We start from the raw sequence: 21,002 nt of genomic DNA on the forward strand, positions 1-21,002 counted from the left end.
GGGAAAAAAAGGCAATTGAATGCATTTTCACCTGTTTATACCAGGAAACTCTACAGACTTTTTAGTGTTGTGTTAGTGCCAAGCTAATGATGGCATAAATTCACACTGGGTTTAATATTACTGAAACACATAATGAGTCATGATTATGTTCAAAAAACCACACCCAGTCTTCTTCTCTCTCCGTTTTCATTTTAGTATGCATTTCTCTTTCATTCTCTCTGCTGGTTTACTGTGTGCAGAGACTATAAGAAAGCACAGGGCATTCTGGAAAGGAATACATGCCTTTAAAATATATTATTGTATTCATGTATGTTGTGATTTCTAGCCCTCACTTCTGTCCTCAATGTGCAGAAAAAAAATAAAAAATATGCAGACCTATTACATTTCAGCAATCAATAATGATCCACAATAAAAATATCACAAAATTCTGTGACAACAGAATGGCCAAAACTTATAAAGCTAGACTATTTGCATGGTCACTGCATTTAGGCCTGTTCTCCATATTGTGGTGCCCTAATAATTGTTTTGGCACAGCATAGATTTTAGGAACACTTGGTGCCACAGAACTGAAGTGTTTTTTCACTGGTCATCCGTGCGATATCAAAGGATCCACTTTTATGGTTTTTGATACCTGCTTAATATTGGTACTAACAGGACTTAATGGTACTCAAAGTTGCTCTCCTTTGTATTTGTTACACCTACAGCTGAAGCTAATGACAACTTAGTGAATTCTTCACTTTTCCAGGTGAAGATAAAGTCGCCAAGCACCATTTCATCACCAATAAGGCCACCAGAATGTAAACTAGGATGGTGCAGTGTGGTATGACATTGTAAAGAGTTCACTATGGTGACGCTAGCTAGTTAGGAAGCAAGACAGCTAATTAACCAAATAAGAAGCTTTAGAATGGCATAAAATTTCAAATAATAATGAAATTGTTAATCATGTTTTTATGACTGTTCTAGTTCTCTGTTCTCACTTCGGGCTGAAGCAGTCCTATATGCTGATTAAAAGGCTGGAGCTTGGACCCAGCAGCAATGTTTAGAGTGGTCTGGCTGTGATAGCGTACGCAGTATGTTGGTGGGGGAGTAGCCCATATGGGGACAGGAAGCACAGGGACAGCCTGGCCTCTGCGAATGTGTTACACTGCTCAGGAAGGCTTCCTAACACCACAAGGTCGTACGCCTTTCAGACGCCAAATATCACTGGCTTCCCACATTCTCGCTTACTACTACAGATCACTGCCAAAAAGAGAGCAAAAACACCTCTCCGTACACAGTGCAGTACACAGACAAGTCTTTTTTTGGTATACAAACAACCTCTTGCGATTTCATTTTCATATGGATGTGTTCATAAGATTAGTCCCACTGATTTTCTAAAGTGGCTCCACCTACAACATTGTCTCGATGTACTCTCACGCTTAAGAGACAGCAAGCCTCATTTAACATGCTCCGCATGATCAGATTTGATTGTGGAAAGTGGCTGCCTGGAGATTAATGCTATGCTCCAGATTTGCCATTTCTGAAGATGAGTTTATACCACAGTCAACTTCCACCACAGCTATGGAGTATTCAGTATTCCTGCTGTGCCGAGTAGTGTCAAAGGTTTCAATATAAGTTCCACACAACACAATGCAAAATGAAATAGTATCACTGCTGAAAAAACAAAAAACGAACTTGTATTTGTCATTTTTATTTCACCATGTGTGGCCTAATCTCAAAACACAGAACCTCTAAAAAACGCTAAATTAACCTCCGCACAATCTAAAGCACTTTGCCTTCCACTAAATGCAAAAACTGGTATGTGTACCAATGTCAAAGTTTGCCTTCGATGGAAAATTACAAGCAAAAAAAAAAAAACAACAAGCTGTATAAGTGACTTACTGTAAGTCAGTAAAGACCTTTCACTGATGATCAAAGAAAATAATATTTAGTCACCAGATCACTTAAAAGGCTCACATCAAAGTACATACGTCTTTGAAATAAGAGCTTAATGTACTGTGTAAACATCAGTAATGATTCAAAACATACATTTTACACACAAACACACACACACACACACACACACACACACACACACATATATCGCTGCTGTCGGAACAAAACCTTGCATCTCCATTTTTGTCGTTTTTCAGTTTTTGACATAATTTGAAAATGCCTGTTGTTGTTTACATTGTGTGTAAATTTCATGAAGAATAGACCAAAAGAAACGGCCCAAAATGACTTGGAAAAAAGTCTGGTTCCAATGACTTACATTAAAAGTAAAGTATGTTTTTTCCTTCTCCTGTAAAGTTTCCATTTTGGAGATGCGGTTTCGTTCCGACAGCAGCGATATATAAGTATATGTATATGTATGTAAGAGTGTGTATATATATATATATATATATATATAATATATATATATATATATACATATATTTATATATGTGTGTGTATATGTGTGTGTGTGTATGTGTGTGTGTGTGTGTGTTTTGAATTATTACTGATGTTACACAGTACACAGCTCTTATTACAAAGAAGTATTTATGTGAAATTTACACAATGTAAAGGACAACATGGATTTTCAAGTTGTGTCAAAAAACTGAGATTTTTTGGCACAATTTGAAAATGCCTGTTGTCCTTTATATTGTGTGTAAATTTCCTTATGAATGGACCAAAAGAAATGGAACAAATGACTTGGAAAAATTGTGTGTGTGTGTATATTATATATATATATATATATATCATATATAGTTACAAGATAAAAGGTTTGATTTGATTATATTTATTAAGGAATGGCCACTAAGAAGCCTGCAGAAAGAGGTTAGTATAAGCGATAAAGATGAAATGGTCAGGTATAAATGAATTGTGACAGTTTTTGGGACATAAAACTACACAAAACCTACAAAAATGTACAATGTGGGTCCTTTATCTAGGCCTGGGGCAGCCCTCAGTCGTCAGTATGAGTGACTCTGAGGCCAATAAGCTGTTGGAGAATCCTCTGTGTGTTTGCTCTAAGCCCTGTAGAAGTGTGCAGCTGAGATTGTGGCTCCTAAGCTGCTGGTGGAAATTGAGTGGAGCTTTGACTCGGCAAGGTCGTCTTCCTGCAGTGGAGATACAGAAACGATGGCCTGAGCTAGAACACCATAAACAAACAGCAGCCGGACAACCACAGAGCACTAGAGTTTTGTGCTGAAAGAACAGGAGCTGTCTGAGCTGACAGAGGAACACACGGCTGGATCTACTGACAGGACACGACCTGCCAGACAACAGTGTGCCTCCAAAATATCTTTTAAAAGAAACCCACTGAAAAGAATGGACCTGTACCTTCCAGATGCTTCAAAAAAGGACAAAACTGCGTTAGTTTTAGATACAGATTAGCGATGGCTGATATATTGGCTATACTGGTACTCCTGCACTAATGACACAAACCAATGATTTCTTAGTTTTAGTGATATTTACAGGTTTTAAAAAGTGCACTGTATCTAATTCGCTGGGTGCTTCAACATTTTTGAAAGAGTACTTTTAAATACATTCTCAATAGATAGTAAGTTTCCTTTCTGAGCATATTGTTTCTGTCTGTTTAAAGGGCAAGTCCACCAATTCTTCAAAATTCCTCCATAATTCAGGCACTAACATGCAAACAAAGTCATTCAGAGCAGCTGGATGTGAAACGGTTCATAGAGAAACTTGCTGACTCAAATTTCTTTATTATGGTAGTGATAGGAACCAGGGAGTGAACCTACACATGTCTCTTGAGTTTTCTATGTAGTATCAATAATAGTAAAATCATGGGAAATCTCTCCTTCATGATCACATGGATTTTAAAACACGTTTTAGGCCTAAACCCCACCTCAAAACAATGTCTCAGACATAAACATTTCATGTAGAAACTTCTCTGGGGCTAGCTTTTAGAGACATTAACCGTGTTCATGTCACGTTGGCCAGAGTAAAATGTATCAGTATGCAGAATCTGTGCGGTACCGTGTTTCCATCACTGTATAAAATATGTATGATGCTTCCTTTATTGCTGATGCACTGTGATTTTTTCCCGTGCGAGTGTGCGAGCCCACTGACAGCGCAGTTTGGATCAATAATGCACTTATTAGTGATTTGCTTCATCAAAAAAATGATAAAACGTGACTGATCTGTGACGTATATTCCTTTTCATGTGTTTTCTTTACACAAACTGCACAAATATGTATGAATTTTTAGCTTTGTTAGACCACATTCTTTACATATTGTCACTGTCCAAAGAAAAACATGTATCTCCAAAATAGTAACTTCACAGGAGAGGGTAAAAATGCTCTTTACTTTTAGTGTAAGTCAATGGAAAGAGACTTTTTCTTTGAAAATCGCAAAATATGGAGATGCATGTTTTTCTTTGGACATTGACTAGATGTTTTGGCGCAGGCCTCAAAGGGTTAAACACTTCAGATGCTCCTATCATCACCAATTCTGACTCTGCAGTTTCTCTACACTCTTAAAAAAGATAGTTCTTCAAGGGCTCTTTAGTAAAGAAAATGGTTCTATGTAGAACCATGAACACTTATAGAACCCTTTGCATGATTAAAGGGTTCTTTGCTTCATGAAAGCGTTCTTGAGAATGTGCTGCAGATGCTTCTATATTGAACTTTTGATGGAGAGTGTGTTTTATATGGTTCTACATAGAACCTTTTTGAAAATAGCTCTATATAGCTCCCAAATAGGTTCTTCTATTGTGATGATGTCAAGCCTATAGAACCATTTCTGGTGCTATACAGAACTCTTTTCAAAAAGGTTCTATACAGAACCACAGAAAACACTTTCCATCAATCTGAAGAACCCTTTCACGATGCAAAGAACTCTTAAATCATGCAAAGGTTTCTCTGTGAGTTCATGGTTCTATATAGAACCATTTTCTTTACTAAAGAACCCATCTTTTTTAAGTGCGTAGCAGGAAGCCTGGGGTCATTAGCTTTATTAACGCAGACCTAACAATCATCAACTACCATGACACATCTGTGCATGTAGCAATAACAATAAGTACATTACTAACGCCATCACGTAGACTTCAGATGCAATTTGAGATGTTATAGTAACAGATCACAGGCCTGAGGAGACAGGGTGTGTCTTTTAGAGCGAGAGAGAGAGATAGACAGAGAGAGACAGAGCGAGAGAGAGATAGACAAAGCGAGTGGGAGAGATTAATCACAGCTGCCACCACACTTAATGCATCACTCAGCTCCTGCCCCTGAAACTGTGCTGGCAAAGCCGCAGCGGCGGGGTGCCGAAAAACACCCCCCGTATGAAAACGCACGTGCCGCACATCATTAGGGAAATGATGCATGTTTACATGCTCAGCTGGCCGCAGTGTAATTGAAAATGCAGCAACGACAACAGCAGCAGCTTCCAGCAGACCCGCGCATGCATTTCTGCTTTACACAACCAGGCAGAGAGTCGCTGGCTTTTTTGCTGCTGCTATTAGACTGAGACTCGTCTGCCATCTGTTGTTTGCTGCTCTCCAGTAATGCATCCAAATGCAGCGCTTTCTGAGCTCTGTGCTCTGAGTGCCTGTTCTCTAGCGGCTGCCCAGCAGAGAGCCTAAGGCCCAGAAAGCTTCGCTCACAGGGGGGTCACAGCCTGGCTGGAGGTGCGTGGAGTAATGTGTTGTAATGACGGCATGGATGAAGGCGCATCAGCGTGGTTCTCTCCTTCTATGCAGTAGCGGCCGGCTTGCTCGCATGCCATCCATTAGATCCGCCATGCATCGTAACATCCCGGTAGAGAGCCATTTAAAAAAAGTCTTCTTTATATCTTCATTTCATCTCAAAAGAACAAAAAAGATATGCTAAGTGAAAATAACTGAACACATTTGTGACAGAGAACAAATTCCTGCACAATTTAGTGTACAATTACTGTTTATTTGATGCATTTAACATATTGGGAATATATATATATATATATATATATATATATATATATATATAAAACTGAACTGAAATGTGACATTTCCTGCATTTTGTGTATTTTTTTTGACAAAAGCAGAATTATATATATATATATAATTCTGCTTTTGTCAAAAAAATGCACAAAATGCAGGAAATGTCACATTTCAGTTTGCTCAAAATAAATATTTATCTGACTGAGGATGTTCAGGCTTTTGCATACGACTGTATTCTTTACTGCAGCCTTTATTGTCTATTACAGTATTGGCATCACACACCAATATTGATTTTTAGTTTTAGTGGTCTTCTGTTGGTTGCTTTTAAAATGTATAAATATTAGTGCCAAAAAATTGAAGTTTAAACTCACCACAGTTTTCTAGTTTGACCCTTTGAGCCATCCATGATAGTGCAGGCTAAGGCCCAGCTGTAGAGCACTGTATGTTGCTGTGATAGCATTCATGAGTGTAGCCCTCTCATTAAAATACAGCTTCTAAATGGCTTTTAAAGTGACACCTTCAGCACCTTCAGCAGGCTACACTGGACGGTGCTCACAAGAGACCCATAGAAAATCAAAAAAGCAACAGCAACATGGAGCTCCAGTTCCTCTCAAAGGCCTCCACTGTAACAAAAATGTCCAAGCTGTACAAACAAAAGTGAGAGGCTACAACCACAGAGGAGCTGAACTGAATGTATACAGTATATATGATTAGACGGAACATGCAGTCACTGTCGCTCTTACTAGACGTCGGTACTGAAAATTGGCAACTGCTTTTTTGATGAAAATAATGGCCCAATCCTATTTCTTATTTTACCCCCTATCCCTTGTTTTCGAGTGTCACCTTGCCTCTTGGAACTGAGTTACAAGGGGTAGTGGTTGAAATGTTCCCTATGAAATGGGACCCTCAAATAAAAAGAACATTATTTCATTAACAGCTACTAGCGCTGCTCTGTAGGCGACCCTGCCAGTCTGCAGTGACAGCAGAGGAGGGTAAAGTTCAGCTCCTCACTGCTGGGCTTTAGTTAAGTTTAGGGAATCATATACCTTCAAAGGGGGGGCAATTATTTATTATTGCCCACCCCTAATTCTTCAGTGATAAGAAGCTGAAGTCAGATATTCGCCAGATTCTTCAAATTTTCCTGTTCCACCTTAAATGGTGCAGCGGTTCTGAGGCCTGAGGTGCCAGAATGTAACTGCTTCACCATTTAAGGTGGAATGGGAAATTTAGCTTGCTAGCGAGACATTTGCAAAGTACTAGCGATTTTTTATGCTTGTAATGAAGAAAAGGACCATAATACCTTGAAACGACATTAAATTTAGATAATACAATGTTTATTGTTTTTTTTAATGGAGAAAATACTCACATTTGTGGGTTTCTTTGGCCGCTTGTGCAGAACGTTTTTTAGCAACTCTGAAAAACCTTCGTTTGGGGGGCCATGTAGCTCTAACACTTTGCCCTGCCGCTCTATCTCAACAAAAACTGGGACACCCTACCCCAAAACAGAGGGGTAAGGGTAAGTGGCAGGGGCAAGGGGTGAAATGGAATTGGGCCTGGTCATTAAATTACTGAAAGCAATAAATACATTCTGATGAGAGTGAGCAAAGTAATACTGACATCCTTTTAGCATACAGTAGCAGAACACTGTAAGCATCATTTATTTCATTAACTCAATCTTAAATATCTTCTGAGACTGTAACAGTGTGATAAATTCTGAAACTATCGTGATACTGAATTTCATGAACGTGGCTCAGCACTAAATATGCTTTGCCCTTAAAAAAATGACTCTTTGTTGATGAAGAAGTATAGCCGGGCTGGATGCCCTTCTCAAGGGCGCAGCAGCCGACTTTAAGGAGTCAGAAGAAACATGGAAGTTTCTTTTAGAAGGAGAAAAAAGCACAAAAGATAGGGGTTAAGGAAGTCAGTGATGAGTTCTTACTAGAAGGTTAAGTGAGTGTTAGGGCCTGATCCATCTGCTCAAATGGTGTGTTAGCCCAACTATAGTGACTGGACAAGGGTCTTTCTTTCATTACACATCCGACTGCGCTCTGCAGGCACAAAGAGGATGTCTTATGGGAGGCGCCAATCAGAAGCTAAGACCTGGATTAAATCAAAGCTATTTTAAAAGAAATGAAATGTTCCATCAATAGTTTAAAGGGCAGATCTCAAGCTTAGCATTAGCATACAGTGGCATGCATGCACCTCACACCCTTTTCAAGGGAAGTAAAATGCTTCATAAACAGTAACCTGAAGCACTTCTGTCTAGCTTAGAATTAGCATACAGTTAATGCATGCACTGTTGTTATTTTTAAAGGAACAGTAAAGTAGATAATAGTTTTAAAGTAGATAATAGTTTAAGGTGCACCTCTGTAGCTTAGCGTTAGCACACAGTAGCATGCCTGTACTGTTCTCTGTCCTTTCTCACTTGTAGACTTGTGGTGGAATGGCTTGGGAGATAATAAATTTATAGACGCTCCTGTGTGGTCCCCATTGTCTCAGAAAAGGTTAATTGAGTCTCTTTTAGCTAATGGATGGCAGAGCCTTTCTTTGGTTAACCCGAGTCTTTAAGAGCACTCTCTACGGCCAGGTCATGACAGCCCACTCAAGAGTGGCTCATCTCTCCTACACAGTGTATTTAAATAACGCTGCTGTCATTCAAAACCAAGTAACTTTGGTAACACTTCTTTTACAGCCCTGGTATAAATGAATGCTATATAGAATATAAAAAGAGTTAATGGTTAAGGACCCAGTAGAACCACAGTAACAACCACTGCTTGCTTTAACAGCCCAGATTCAGTTTCATTTATACTTACTGCACAGGTATATACTACGTAAGACTCCCTGACATTTTGTTTCATGCACGTTGCTCTTTACACTGTGTGAACATTTCATGACGAATGGACCGACAGAAATTATCCAAAATTACTTTGAATTCAAAACTGAATTAAAATATCAAGTATTACATTTAAGGATGTCTTTTCTTTCTCCTACAAAACAAGCCTGATTCAGATATATGAGGTTTTGTCACATCAGCAAGGATTAGCTCGTGCCACAGGATGGGGTTTAGCAGGCATCCAAACACATCGGCAAATTGTGACTATTAAACCTAGGCCGTCGATTCAGGCCATAGATGGCGAAACCCAAAAAAAGTTTGAAAAAAAGTCAAAACACCACCTCTGTAACAATGCTAATTTCTGCTGGCACCCCAGTGGGATTTCTCTCAGTATGTTAGCGTTAAGCTAATACTGGTGCACATTAACATATTTTGCTTATTGTGGACTGAACACAGACATCTAAAGCTTGTAAAAGACATTTGTTGTACTTTTGTACTTGAAACTGACATATATTTTACCTTGTAATTGCTGCACCATTTAAGGTGGAACAGGAAATTTAGCTATCTAGCTACCGAGACATCGGCGTACTATTAGCGATTTTTAATGCTTGTTATTAGGGAAAAGAACCATAATACATTGAAACAACATTAAACTAAGAGAATACAGTGGTTATCATCATTTTTAACAAAGAAAATTCTCACATTTGTGGGTTTCTTTGGTCGCTTGTGCAGCCATCTTGCCGTTTTTTCTTTTTTTTTCTTGTAACACTCTGGAGTGTGCCTCTGAAAAACCTCCGTTTGGAGGGCAATGTAGCCTTAGCACTTCGCCCTATCCCTCCACCTCAACAAAAATCGGGACACCCTACCCCTAGGCATGAGCACGAGAAATGGAGGGCTAAGGGCTAAGTGGTACGGGCAAAGGGTGAGATGGGATTGGGTCTAAGAGTATTACTACAGCACTTACAGAGTTTAAAAATAACAAGCATGATGATTCTATTATTTAAACATGAGCTACAAATTACAGACAAGCAATTTTTAGTTCCCAGAAACCCTTCAGAGAAGGCCCAGAAAGCCCTGAGGGCTCCCCACTGTCTGTGCCTGCATGTTAAAATATAGACACATTTTATACACCTACAGACACATACGCCATTCGGTCTGTTGGAAACATAACAAATACACTGTTCTTCGAAAAAACTGATCTCATGCAACTGTCGAAAACATTCAGGAGAAAAACAAACGATGTGCTGATGAATGGCTCTAAGGCTGCAGCCCTTGCCTACCGTGATAAATAAGACATCATAAAAAGAAAATAGAATACAAGCTAAGACTGTCATAGCATCAATAATTCAGCTATGAAACTGCAGCCCAAGGCCTGCCTCCTGGATCCAGCTCTTGCTCAAGTTCTCCCATGTGAACAGATTTGCCTCTTTTTTCCTCTACAGGCCTCCTAAGAAGTAGTGTAAAGTAATTAGCTCCATTTTTCAACCGAATGTGATAATTATGCTTGATAAATATTTGCATAATTGAACTATGCAGTGCTGTTGGGCCTGTGTGGCAGTTCCTCTTGAACAGGGTGCTGAGGGCTGGAGCCGGGACTGGATAAAGTCTTGATTGTGCTCTCGAGAGACGGCTGTAAAACGCTGAAGCATGACCTTGGAGAAATGTGTCTATACAATGACTTAATTTCATGCATATGTTAAGTTTTCTTCAGTAGTGCCCAAAAGCTACACAGTACATTATGTTAAAGCATAACCTTTGAGAAATTAGTCTATACAATCAGTGGCTTACTGTACTGCACTCAGGGTCATTGAATTTGCCATGAAAATAATTGTGATTAACAATTTAATTGTCTTTTTTTGTTCACTGTATGAAACTATTAAGCAGCCAAGCTGGCTGCTTAGCTGTTCTGCCTCCTAGCCATCAATACTCAATAGCTCCCAACTGATAAGAGAAACAGCTGAAACTCAGTATCAAAAGAACAAACATCACTCGCTGCTGCCCTCTAAAGGTGTCATTAACAAACATCTAATAAACAAACATTACTCACTGCTGCCCTCTAAAGGTGTTCATTAACAAACATCATATAAACAAACATTACTCACCGCCGCCCTCTAAAAGGTGTTATTAACAAACATCAAATAAACAAACATCACTCACTGCCGCCCTCTAAAGGTGTTATTAACAAACATCAAATAAACAAACATCACTCACTGCTGCCCTCTAAAGGTGCTTACAAACATATAAACAAACATTACTCACTGCTGCCCTCTAAAGGTGTTATTAACAAACATCATATAAACAAACATTACTCACCGCCGCCCTCTAAAGGTGTTACTGACAACAATCAAGTAAACAAACATTGCTTACCATCGCCCTGTAAAGGTGTTATTAACAAACATCAAATAAACAAACATTACTCACTGCCACCCTCTCAAGGTGTTATTAACAAACATTAAATAAACGTTATAATTATGTGTCTCAATTTATGCACTTTCTGTTTTTTTGTGGTGTTCAGCTGCAGTCAGCTCAGGCGTTTACATTATAATAATTGTGACAGTCCAACTGCATTTAATAAATCTTATACAGCAGTGCTTAAAATCTGTAGAGAGCATTTATACTTTCAAGATGGCATGGGCTGAACACTGAATGAGCACAGCTTGTGCACATGAGCCATCACAGCCTTAGCTTTTAGGACATGAAGGAAAATATTCAGTTGAATTAATATGCTAAAATCAGTTTAATCAACCGTAGCAAATAAAACACTTGTAACATAGCAGCAAATGATGTGATTCCAGTAAATCTCTCCCTCTGCATGGACTAGGGCTGCCTTCAGAACACTAGAACTCCATAAAGCTTTTCTCTTAGAAGTGATAAAAATCTGAACTGAAAAAGGCCTGCTCTGCTGTGCCTCTCTTTCTGCTCTAATCTGAAAGGAAAGACTGCATATTCCATAAGCACGGGGAGGTATATAATCAGTCCAACCCTGCCTGCATTCTCATTCAGAGAGCAAATTACCCGCTCTGTATTCTGGGATGAAAAACATTCATCACAAAAGAGCAGCTAAAAATACGCATCAAAGCCGAGACAACAGTAAAAGTTAGCAAAAGTGTGCTTAACAATCACGACAAATTGTCAAAGACATGATGTAACAGTCCCTTTTAATTAGGCAAGCAAAATCTACAGTATGTGTCATTTAGAACGGCAAGAGCTGTCGGCGCCAAGGACCTGTGGCTTGTTTAAATAGCTTTAAGTAATATGAATCATGATGTAGCTTTAAAAATGAGACAGAATTAAATTTAGGAACGTTTAACATTGGTTGATATTTGATAATAATAATAGATATTTCATTTTGTGATAGTTGATTTCATAATAGAGGCGGAAAGTACAACCCCATTTCCAAAAAAGTTGGGACGCTGTGCAAAAATATAACTAAAAACAAAATGCAATGAAGTGCAAATCACTTAAATCCTATATTTCATTGAAAATAGTACAAAGACAACATATCAAATGTTGAAACTATTATTTTGTTTTTTGAAAAATATTTGCCCCTTTTTGAATTTGATGTCAACAACATCAAACAGGGGCAACAAAAGACTGGTAAAGTTGTATAATGCTAAAAACACCTGGTCATTAATTGGCAACAGGTCAATCTTTCAGATGTAAAGATGAGGAGGGGTTCACCATTCTGTGAAAGACTGCAAAATCAAATAGTGCAACAATTCAAGAATAACATTTCTCAACGTAAAATAGCAAAGAACTTTTGCTTTTCATCATCTACGGTACATAATAACATTAAAAGATTCAGAGAATCTGGAGAAATCTCTGTACGCAAGGGACAAGGCCAAAAAACAGTATTTGCTGGCCATGATCTCTGGGCCCTCAGGCGGGACTACATTAAAAACGGACATGATGCTGTAGAGGAAATCACTACATGGGCTCAGAAACACTTCTGAAAAACAATGTCTGAGAAAACAGTTTTGTTGCTGCATCCATAAATGCAAGTTAAAACTCGCAAAATGCAAAGATTCAACCATATATAAACAGGATCCAGAAATGCTGCCACCTTCTCTGGGCCCAAGCTCATTTAAATTGGACTGAGAGGAAGAGGAAAAGTGTTCTGTGGTCTGATCAATCAACATTTGAAATTATTTTGGAAATCATGGACACTGAGTCCTCTGGGCTAAAGACCACTCAGCTTATTATCAGTGCAAAGTTCAAAAGCCAGTATTCATGATTGTCTAGGGGTGCATTAGTGCACATGGCATGGGTGACGTGCACATCTGTGAAGGCACCATTAACGCTGCAAGATATATACATGTTTTGGCAACACATGCTACCATCCAGACAACGTCTTTTTCAGAGAAAGCCTTGCTTATTTTAGCGAGACAATGCCAAACCACATTCTGCATGTATTACAACAGCATTGCTCTGTATTAAAAGAGTCCGGGCACTAAACTGGTCTGCCCGCAGTCCAGATCTGTCACCCACTGATAACATTTTGTGCATTATGAAATGTACAACAAAGGAGACCCCGAACTGATGAGCATCTGAAATCCTATATCAAACAAGAATGGGAAAACATTTCACTTTCAAAACTACAGCAGTTGGTACAGAGTGTTGTTAAAAAAAAAAGATGATGAAACACAGTGGAAAACAGGCCCCCGGCCCAACTTTTTGGGAATGTGTTGTTGGCATCAAATTCAAAATGGGCATATTTCTCAAAGAACAACAAGATTTCTCAGTTTCAACGTTTGATATGTTGTCTTTGTTCTATTTTCAATGAAATATAAGGTTTAAATGATTTGCACATTATTGCATTTTTTTTAATTTACATTTTGCACAGCGTCCCAACTTTTTTGGAAAAGGGGTTGCATAAATATTTCTAATATTTTTAAAAATTTTGTTGCTGTTTTTTTTTCCTGTTGCTGCTAATGTTTATTATTATAGTTATTATTATTATTATTATTATTGTTATTATTACAATTATTTTCATTAGTAGCAGTAGTTTTTAATTTTGTTTTTCTGCTGTTTATTATTATTATTATTATTGTTGTTGTTGTTGTTGTTGTTATGAGGGAATGCTTTTAAATATTTTAGGAGAAAAAGAGCTGCGCTAAGACAGCACACTTTGCCATCAGTGCACCGAATGGTCCCTGTTTAAAGCTTGGCTTTATTAATAGAGGAGAATCTGTGAGAATAACATTTCCACAGCTTAAGACTTTAAAGGAGAGTGAACTGGAGAGATAGCGGGAAGGCAACCTGAAGCCTGGACTGGTGTCTTTATTCCTCCCTCCGTCTCTGTGATATCAATAATTCCTTATCTAAATGGATCCAGGGCTGTGTGTAACAGCTTTGGCTTGCATGCGACCGTGCCAAGGCTCATAAATAAATATGAAGGGAGGAGAGGGATGCTGTAGATTAGCCCAGAGCACGGGAGAGTCGCTCTAAAAGGCCTGGCAGCAACACTGCCCCCTGTGCAGGCCATGTTCAACGCTGCCAACGTAGTCTCGCCCCGTTTAATACCGGCAGCCCTCGCAGAACTGATCTGCACTGACAGATCTGGAAAAAAGGAGAAGGCCCTGGCTGACAGAAAATTCATCTCTACACCACATTAATGCCCCCGCTCCACTGCATCTACAAGTCCACAGAGTGGGAAGACAAGGTACGGCCAGACAGACAGAGTGAGGGACAAAAGCAGGGAGAGGTGGAAAAGGGGGGGGACTTTTATTTTGACACTCAGACAGACGGATTATTCTCCTGCTGCACTGGGCTCAACGAGCCGTGACGGGTCCATCTCCCACCGCCGACACACAGCGTCTGAAAATGCCTTTCCTTTCACCACACACACCCCGCACACATGCGTGTGCGCTGAAGGGAAAAAAAAATCGTCCCCTAAACCTCCACAAACCAGTCGCGACCAGGCTGGGATTACGTAATGCTGCAGCCTGAGCCGGTGCTGTCGCCTGCCAGGGAGGGTACGTGTGATGGGAGGAGGGACGAGAGCAGAGGCAGAGTGATCTATTAGAGCTAATAATTGCAATAATAAAACTGCAAAAGATGTGATCATCTCGCTGAGGCGCCACAGACAAGCTGTTGTCCTCTCAAGGTCAGAGGATCATCAGCACACTCTCTAATGACTACCTGCTGAGACCGTCCGCGAGCGATTAGTGTGTGTTATTCTGTCATTCTAATTCACTTCACTTCACACCACAACTGCAAAAACTATTGGAAAACTACAATGTAGGAGAGGAGCAGTGTGATAATAGGTAATAAAAAAGCAATATTATAGGTGTTTTATGCAGGGCTATACAGAGGGCTGTATGTATTATTATACACTATCATACAGAGCTATAAGGAGGGCTACAAGTATTGATATGTATGGCCAGGCTATATGGACACCAATAAGAAGTTCTATATAGAGCTATAGGCATTATTATGCAAGGATTTATGGATGAATATAGGCAGTTCAGTAAATGGCTATATGGGGGGCTACAGGCATTATTACACAGGACTACATGGAGGGTTATAGTCATTGTTATGTAAGGCTACATGGACAGCTATAGGCATTATTATATAGGGCTACATGGACAGCTATAGGCATTGTTATGGAGGCTATATGGATGGATATACGCATCATTACATAGGGCTGTATGGATGGCATTAGGTAGTTCTATATAGGGCTGTAGGCATTATTATGTAAGGATATATGGATAAATATATGGGCAGTTTTGTATAGAGCTATATGGGGGCTACAGGCATTATTACACAGGACTATATGGAGGGTTATAGTCATTGTCATGTGAAGCTACATGGACAGCTATAGGTATCGTTATGCAGAGCTACATGGACAGCTATAGGCATTGTTATAGAGGCTATATGGATGGCTATAGGCATTATCATGTGGGCTGTATGGACGGCATTAGACCGTTCTATATAAGACTATATGGATGGCTATATGTATTACTTTGCAGAGATATATGGATGCTATAGGCATTACCATGTAGTGATATTTGACGGGCTATAGGAAGTAAAATGCACGGTAGGGATTGCTATGAAGGGCTATAAGGGGACTGTAGAGATTATATCAAAGGCTACCTAGGGGGTATACACATTACTATACAGGGCTATATGGAGAGCCATAGAAATGTCTAATATTGGGCTATTGGGAGGTAAACATTCCAATATCTGGCTCTATGGAGTACCATAGGTATTATTATGTAAAGTTATATGGACAGTACATTACTATATAAGATGTCATAGGCATTACTATGTAGTAATGCATGATGAAGTAAAGCCATTTCCATTTACAGCGTTTAGCAGACACTCTTATCCAGAGCGACCTACAAAAAGTGCTTTGTCTATCTAGAGAAAGTATCTTTGCTAGTTACCAATAGGTTAGAGAGAAAGCTGGTCCTGAGCTCAGATACTGCTAGAAACAAAAAGTCCCTGTTGATACCCAGAGAAAAAGAAACAGAGAAACACAGCGCAGTGCAATACAATACAATATAATACATTTCAATACATTTCAATAAGTGCAGTACAATACATTACAAAGAATACTTTTCTCAGTGCTCATTTAAGTGCTGTATGAAGAGACAGTCTTCAGTCTGCGTGTGAAGACAGCGAGAGACTCTGCTGTACGGACAGCCAGTGGGAGTTCGTTCCACCACCTGGGTGCCAGTACAGAGAAAAGTCTTGATGCTTGTCTTCCGCGCGTCTTGAAGGATGGCGGGTCAAGCCGAGCTGTACTCGAAGCTCGAATTTTTTTGAGTTAAAGCTAAAGAAAGTCTCAAATCAGAGTCTATCTTTACCAGCAGAAAGACAAGATTCAATTAGAGGACAAAAGCACACTGATTCTTCCGGGGAATACCTCCTCAATTTATCAGCCTTGTGACTGATAGTCCGGCCCCTACAATTCACACCTTTGGCTAACCTGAAACCACACCTGAAGTTAGTAATTACAATTAAGCACTAGGTTCCACAAGACAGCCTTGTAGCTAACAGAGTTAAAGCTAAAGAAAGTCTCAACTCAGAGTCAGAAAGACAAGATTCAATTAGAGGACAAAAGCACACTACTATGTAGGGCTATAGGGCTATAGGAAGGCCCTACAAATTATTATACAGGGCTATATAGAGGGCTATAGGCATTACTGTAAAGGGTTACAAGGTGGGATATATACATACACATACATACACACACTATATGGATGACCATATACAGGGCGGTAGAGGGCCACAGGCATTTCTATGTAGGGTTAGACGGTCTAGTGAACTCTCAGGTCAGGAGAGTACAAATCTGACCTTTAAGCATCTGTATGGGTCAAATGCTACATGGACTAATTCTGTAACGCAGATGAAAGGATAGGATGACAGAGGAGCAAGCCAGCAGACACGAACATAAACGTCAGCACACGAGCTGACAGGGGACCCGAAAGTGTCATCCCTGACGAAACAGAACAATTACCTCTCCACCAAAACCGATGAGCCCAAATTTAAAAGCCTGTCAAAACATTCTTGAAGCAGAGCACTTTCAGAAAGCACTTCTGACAAGAAGAACAAAAGTGCTGACAGGAGAGGACAAGGGACGCCTCGGCCTTCAGTCACTCCGCTCCTGTCCAATTTTCCTCAGATCACATTAACCCTAGTGTACCAGGCCAGCCAGACGATTACAGAGATACGACCAGATGTGATCTCTCTCTGATCTGAGGTCTCTACTGATATTTGACAGGTGCACGCTTTACATAACAAAACAGACAAATGGCAAAACTAGTAAAAAGAAAAACTAAGGTTGAGAAATAATAGTTAAAGACAACGTTTAGAAGTGTGGAGATGATTGAGATGAATTAATTAACTGAATCAGTGGTTATTTACTTGTAGACCATTGTCAGAGAAGGGTCCAGCGGTCAATTTAAAGTGATGGTTCAGCCAAACAATCAGATTTAAACAGTTTTACCCCAAATATCTCTCAGTTAAGACATGTTTTGTGTGTCTGGAGATTGCTTCTTCAGTTTGCACTAGAGCTACAAGGCTAATGTACAAGGCTTATACCTCCCCTACAACCTGGGACTGTATGTCATTCTGTTATCTATAAAAACGGACAAACGCACACAGCATAGCTAAAAACAGTCATAGCGTCCATCTTAAAGCCTGAATTCTATGCATTGTCCATTTTTATAGATACAGTGTTAGAAACTACATAAGCAAGTCTATTTGATATTATATAACAACCCAATTCTGTATAGACAAATGTCTGATGAATAAGGCTTACAGTTTAGCACAATGGTAATTGTTAGCTTATTTACCTACGTTAGCTCCAGTGCAAAGCTAAACATACCAAATTCAGACATAAACCATGCCTTAGCTGACCAGTTACCTGTTAGGGTAAGGAGAAAACTGTGTAAATTAGATATGTAGTCAAAAAATGACTACATTGCAGGAGCAAAGCTGCTGACCTCCTTGCCCAGGTCTTCTCTGATGACCTGCTGGATCTCCTCCATGCTGCTCTGAGGCGCCCTACTGTGCAGGATCTTCAGGGTGCTGGTGTACTCTTCAGGAAGGAGGTAGTCCAGGGCACCCAGGTGCTGCCCTACCTTAATGAATGTGCCACGGTTAGCACAGCACAGGTCCCTGAGCCTCTCCGCTGAGCGTCTGTGGACCTGCATGACACATATACGCACAAATATTTAGGTTTGCTAAAGGCTTCAAGATCAAGAGGAACTTTATGGTCAACTCAACCACACAGGAATGAAATAAGGACTGCACAGTATTAACACAGGGGCCAAGACATAGACTATACATTAATAAGACAGTAGACTACAGTGAATTGCAAACAATACGTACAAACAAGTGCAAAACCCTAAACAAACACAAAGTAAAACACAATACAATTACAATACAATGACAAATACAATAAAACATGGGCCAAGATAGAATAAGACAGATGAAACATACAAGGATGAGAATAGTGCAAATAAGCAGAGGCCTGGGTAGACCTGTTTTTAGTGAGGTCTAGATGAGAGCAGGACTGGGTTGCACCAGGTTTGTGTTTATACATAAGTTTTGGCCCAATTTCCGTAGCTACACTAGTTAGTTTCCAACTATCCTTTTACTAAATTTGGTTGCACCACAAATCCGCAAGTCATGTCTTAACTAGCAACAACTAACTAATGCGTACGTCGCTTTAACATGACGATAACATGTTCAGAACCAATCAGTAAACCTGCTGCCATGGAAACGCAGCGGCAGCTATTCTCACTTTTTCAATGGAAAAAATATCCAGCATGGAACAAAACGATGTGTACAAGTTAAACAGAATAAAACCAATTATCTACAGCCGCTGTCTGTTTATTCTTTAATATTTCCCTGAGAAAACCAAATATTCAGCTTTATAAATGACGGTTTCTGGATAACCGACACAACAGCAGCCTCAGTTTAGCTGTTTGGGCTGCTGAGTCTCTCTGAGCTGGAGCTGTGGGTGTTCAGCTTCATGCTCGGAGTTTAAACCAGGCCGACGATTAGATCTGTAAGCAAAACCACAGCATATAGTGTTTACAGCTTTTAGCTTAGTTAACCAAAAAAGTCCTGTTTTTGGTCTTTTTGTGCTTTTTACATGGTTTCTGATGGTTTCCCCAAAACTTACACCTGCTTAGAGGGGGGTGTAAATATTTAGTAACTACTAAGCTGAATATCAAAACTAGTTTGTGTGGTGCAACCCATTCTGATTTAGTTATGCATACACCTGAACTTAGTAAGCACTCACGTTACAACTAGCCTACGTTTGAACTTAAAAAGCTGGTACAACCGGCCACTGATTCAGACTTCATACTTTATATTAGGCCCAATTCACTTCCAATTCTTCGATTCTTTTCTCCTCTATTTACATCACTGTCATAGAGGTGGCATCAACACATATTACCCTCCCAGCCAGCTGTGATTGAGCCAGCTTCCTTCAAAACAAGGACACATAAAATATGAGCCTTTTTCAAGTCTTTCTGCAGCTGCTTACTTACAGCGACAGGCCATCAGAAGCACATATACAATACGCTCTCATCACGTTCTTAACTTGCAAGTTGTGACTAAACTGCTTCTGATTTAGCCCAGTGTTTACAAAAGCAGCATTCAAAATCAAGAGAAAGGAACATTAGAGAAATATGAAATCATATTCACAACACAATAAAATAGCTGTTTCAGGTAGGTAGCACAAAAACATTTAAAAAAGAAATTGATTTCACAGCAGAATATTAAAGTACATAGTAGGCAAATAATCAGATCAGTCAGTGTAATTCTATAGCACAAGCTAATATTAAACACTTTAAAAATGGTCATTTACAAAAAGTATGTAAAAAAATCATATCAGACTAGAGTGTCACATTATTTACATATTAAAAATGAAGTAATTTTCTATGCCTTACCAAAATTCTGGACCTGTATTTAACTATAAAAATACAAAAACTCATAAAGCACTCCGATCAGGGAGAAAAAAAATGTTTTTTTTTTTTTTGTGATTGTTCTTGTGTGATTTCTAATAAATATTTCTTTGAAATTGTTTCATACATTCAGCCCTCACTCTGAAGATAATTTCATTAAAAAAAAGTTTAAAAACAAACAAAAAACCAAAACAAAACATAACACCTCCCCCTCTCATTTGAGGTCCTCTCATTTGTCTTAAATTGTGATTGAATGGGACGTCAGTTTTACAGAGATCTTTGTGCTGTCGCGGCCCCGGTGCCAGCTGGTGGAGTTGATAGCGTTCACAGAGGGACATCCCTTTGGGACCGGAGCAAATAAAGTGCCGTGAAATGAGCTCCCTTAACCCCTCACCCCAACAAAAGACATGCCTTTTGTGCTGAGAATGGCCCTGCATGGGGAAGTAGTCATCTGACTCAAATCATCATTCAAATGACAAAGGCCTCATATACCTAATTAGGGTAAAAACGCCTGCTGTGGGTGTTTGTGTGCATGCATACATACACATTCTGCAGTATTTTCTTTAGGCCTCTCACTGTTACTTGGTTTAAAACAGTAAGAAACAGCGTGATAGACATGACCATTTACAGGGGAGGAAAATACTTGGGTAACTGCACTTTGTTACTGTACATAAGCTTTATTTTGGAAGATTTCCACTTTGCTTGAGTATGATTGGAATTGAATACTTTCAATACTTTCAATTACATCTCTGAGGGAAAATCATACTTTTACTTCCTTACATTTTTATTTAGATCTTCAAACTATTCGTTACAAACCTCAAAGACGAGGAGTTTTTTTTCTCTT

General features: G+C 39.4%; 1 protein-coding gene across 1 annotated transcript in view; it reads right to left on the reverse strand.

Moving 5' to 3' along the window:
* adck1 (aarF domain containing kinase 1) overlaps positions 1-21,002 on the reverse strand; it is a 222,125-nt gene that overhangs the window by 141,564 nt on the left and 59,559 nt on the right. The window contains exon 4 of the mRNA XM_036593171.1: positions 18,185-18,388. Within this exon, the coding sequence (XP_036449064.1) occupies positions 18,185-18,388 (204 nt within the window). The remainder of the gene's footprint in view (positions 1-18,184; positions 18,389-21,002) is intronic.

This window comes from Colossoma macropomum, unplaced genomic scaffold (genome assembly GCF_904425465.1).
Source record: "Colossoma macropomum unplaced genomic scaffold, Colossoma_macropomum, whole genome shotgun sequence".
In the NCBI taxonomy this organism is placed as follows: Eukaryota; Metazoa; Chordata; class Actinopteri; order Characiformes; family Serrasalmidae; genus Colossoma; species Colossoma macropomum.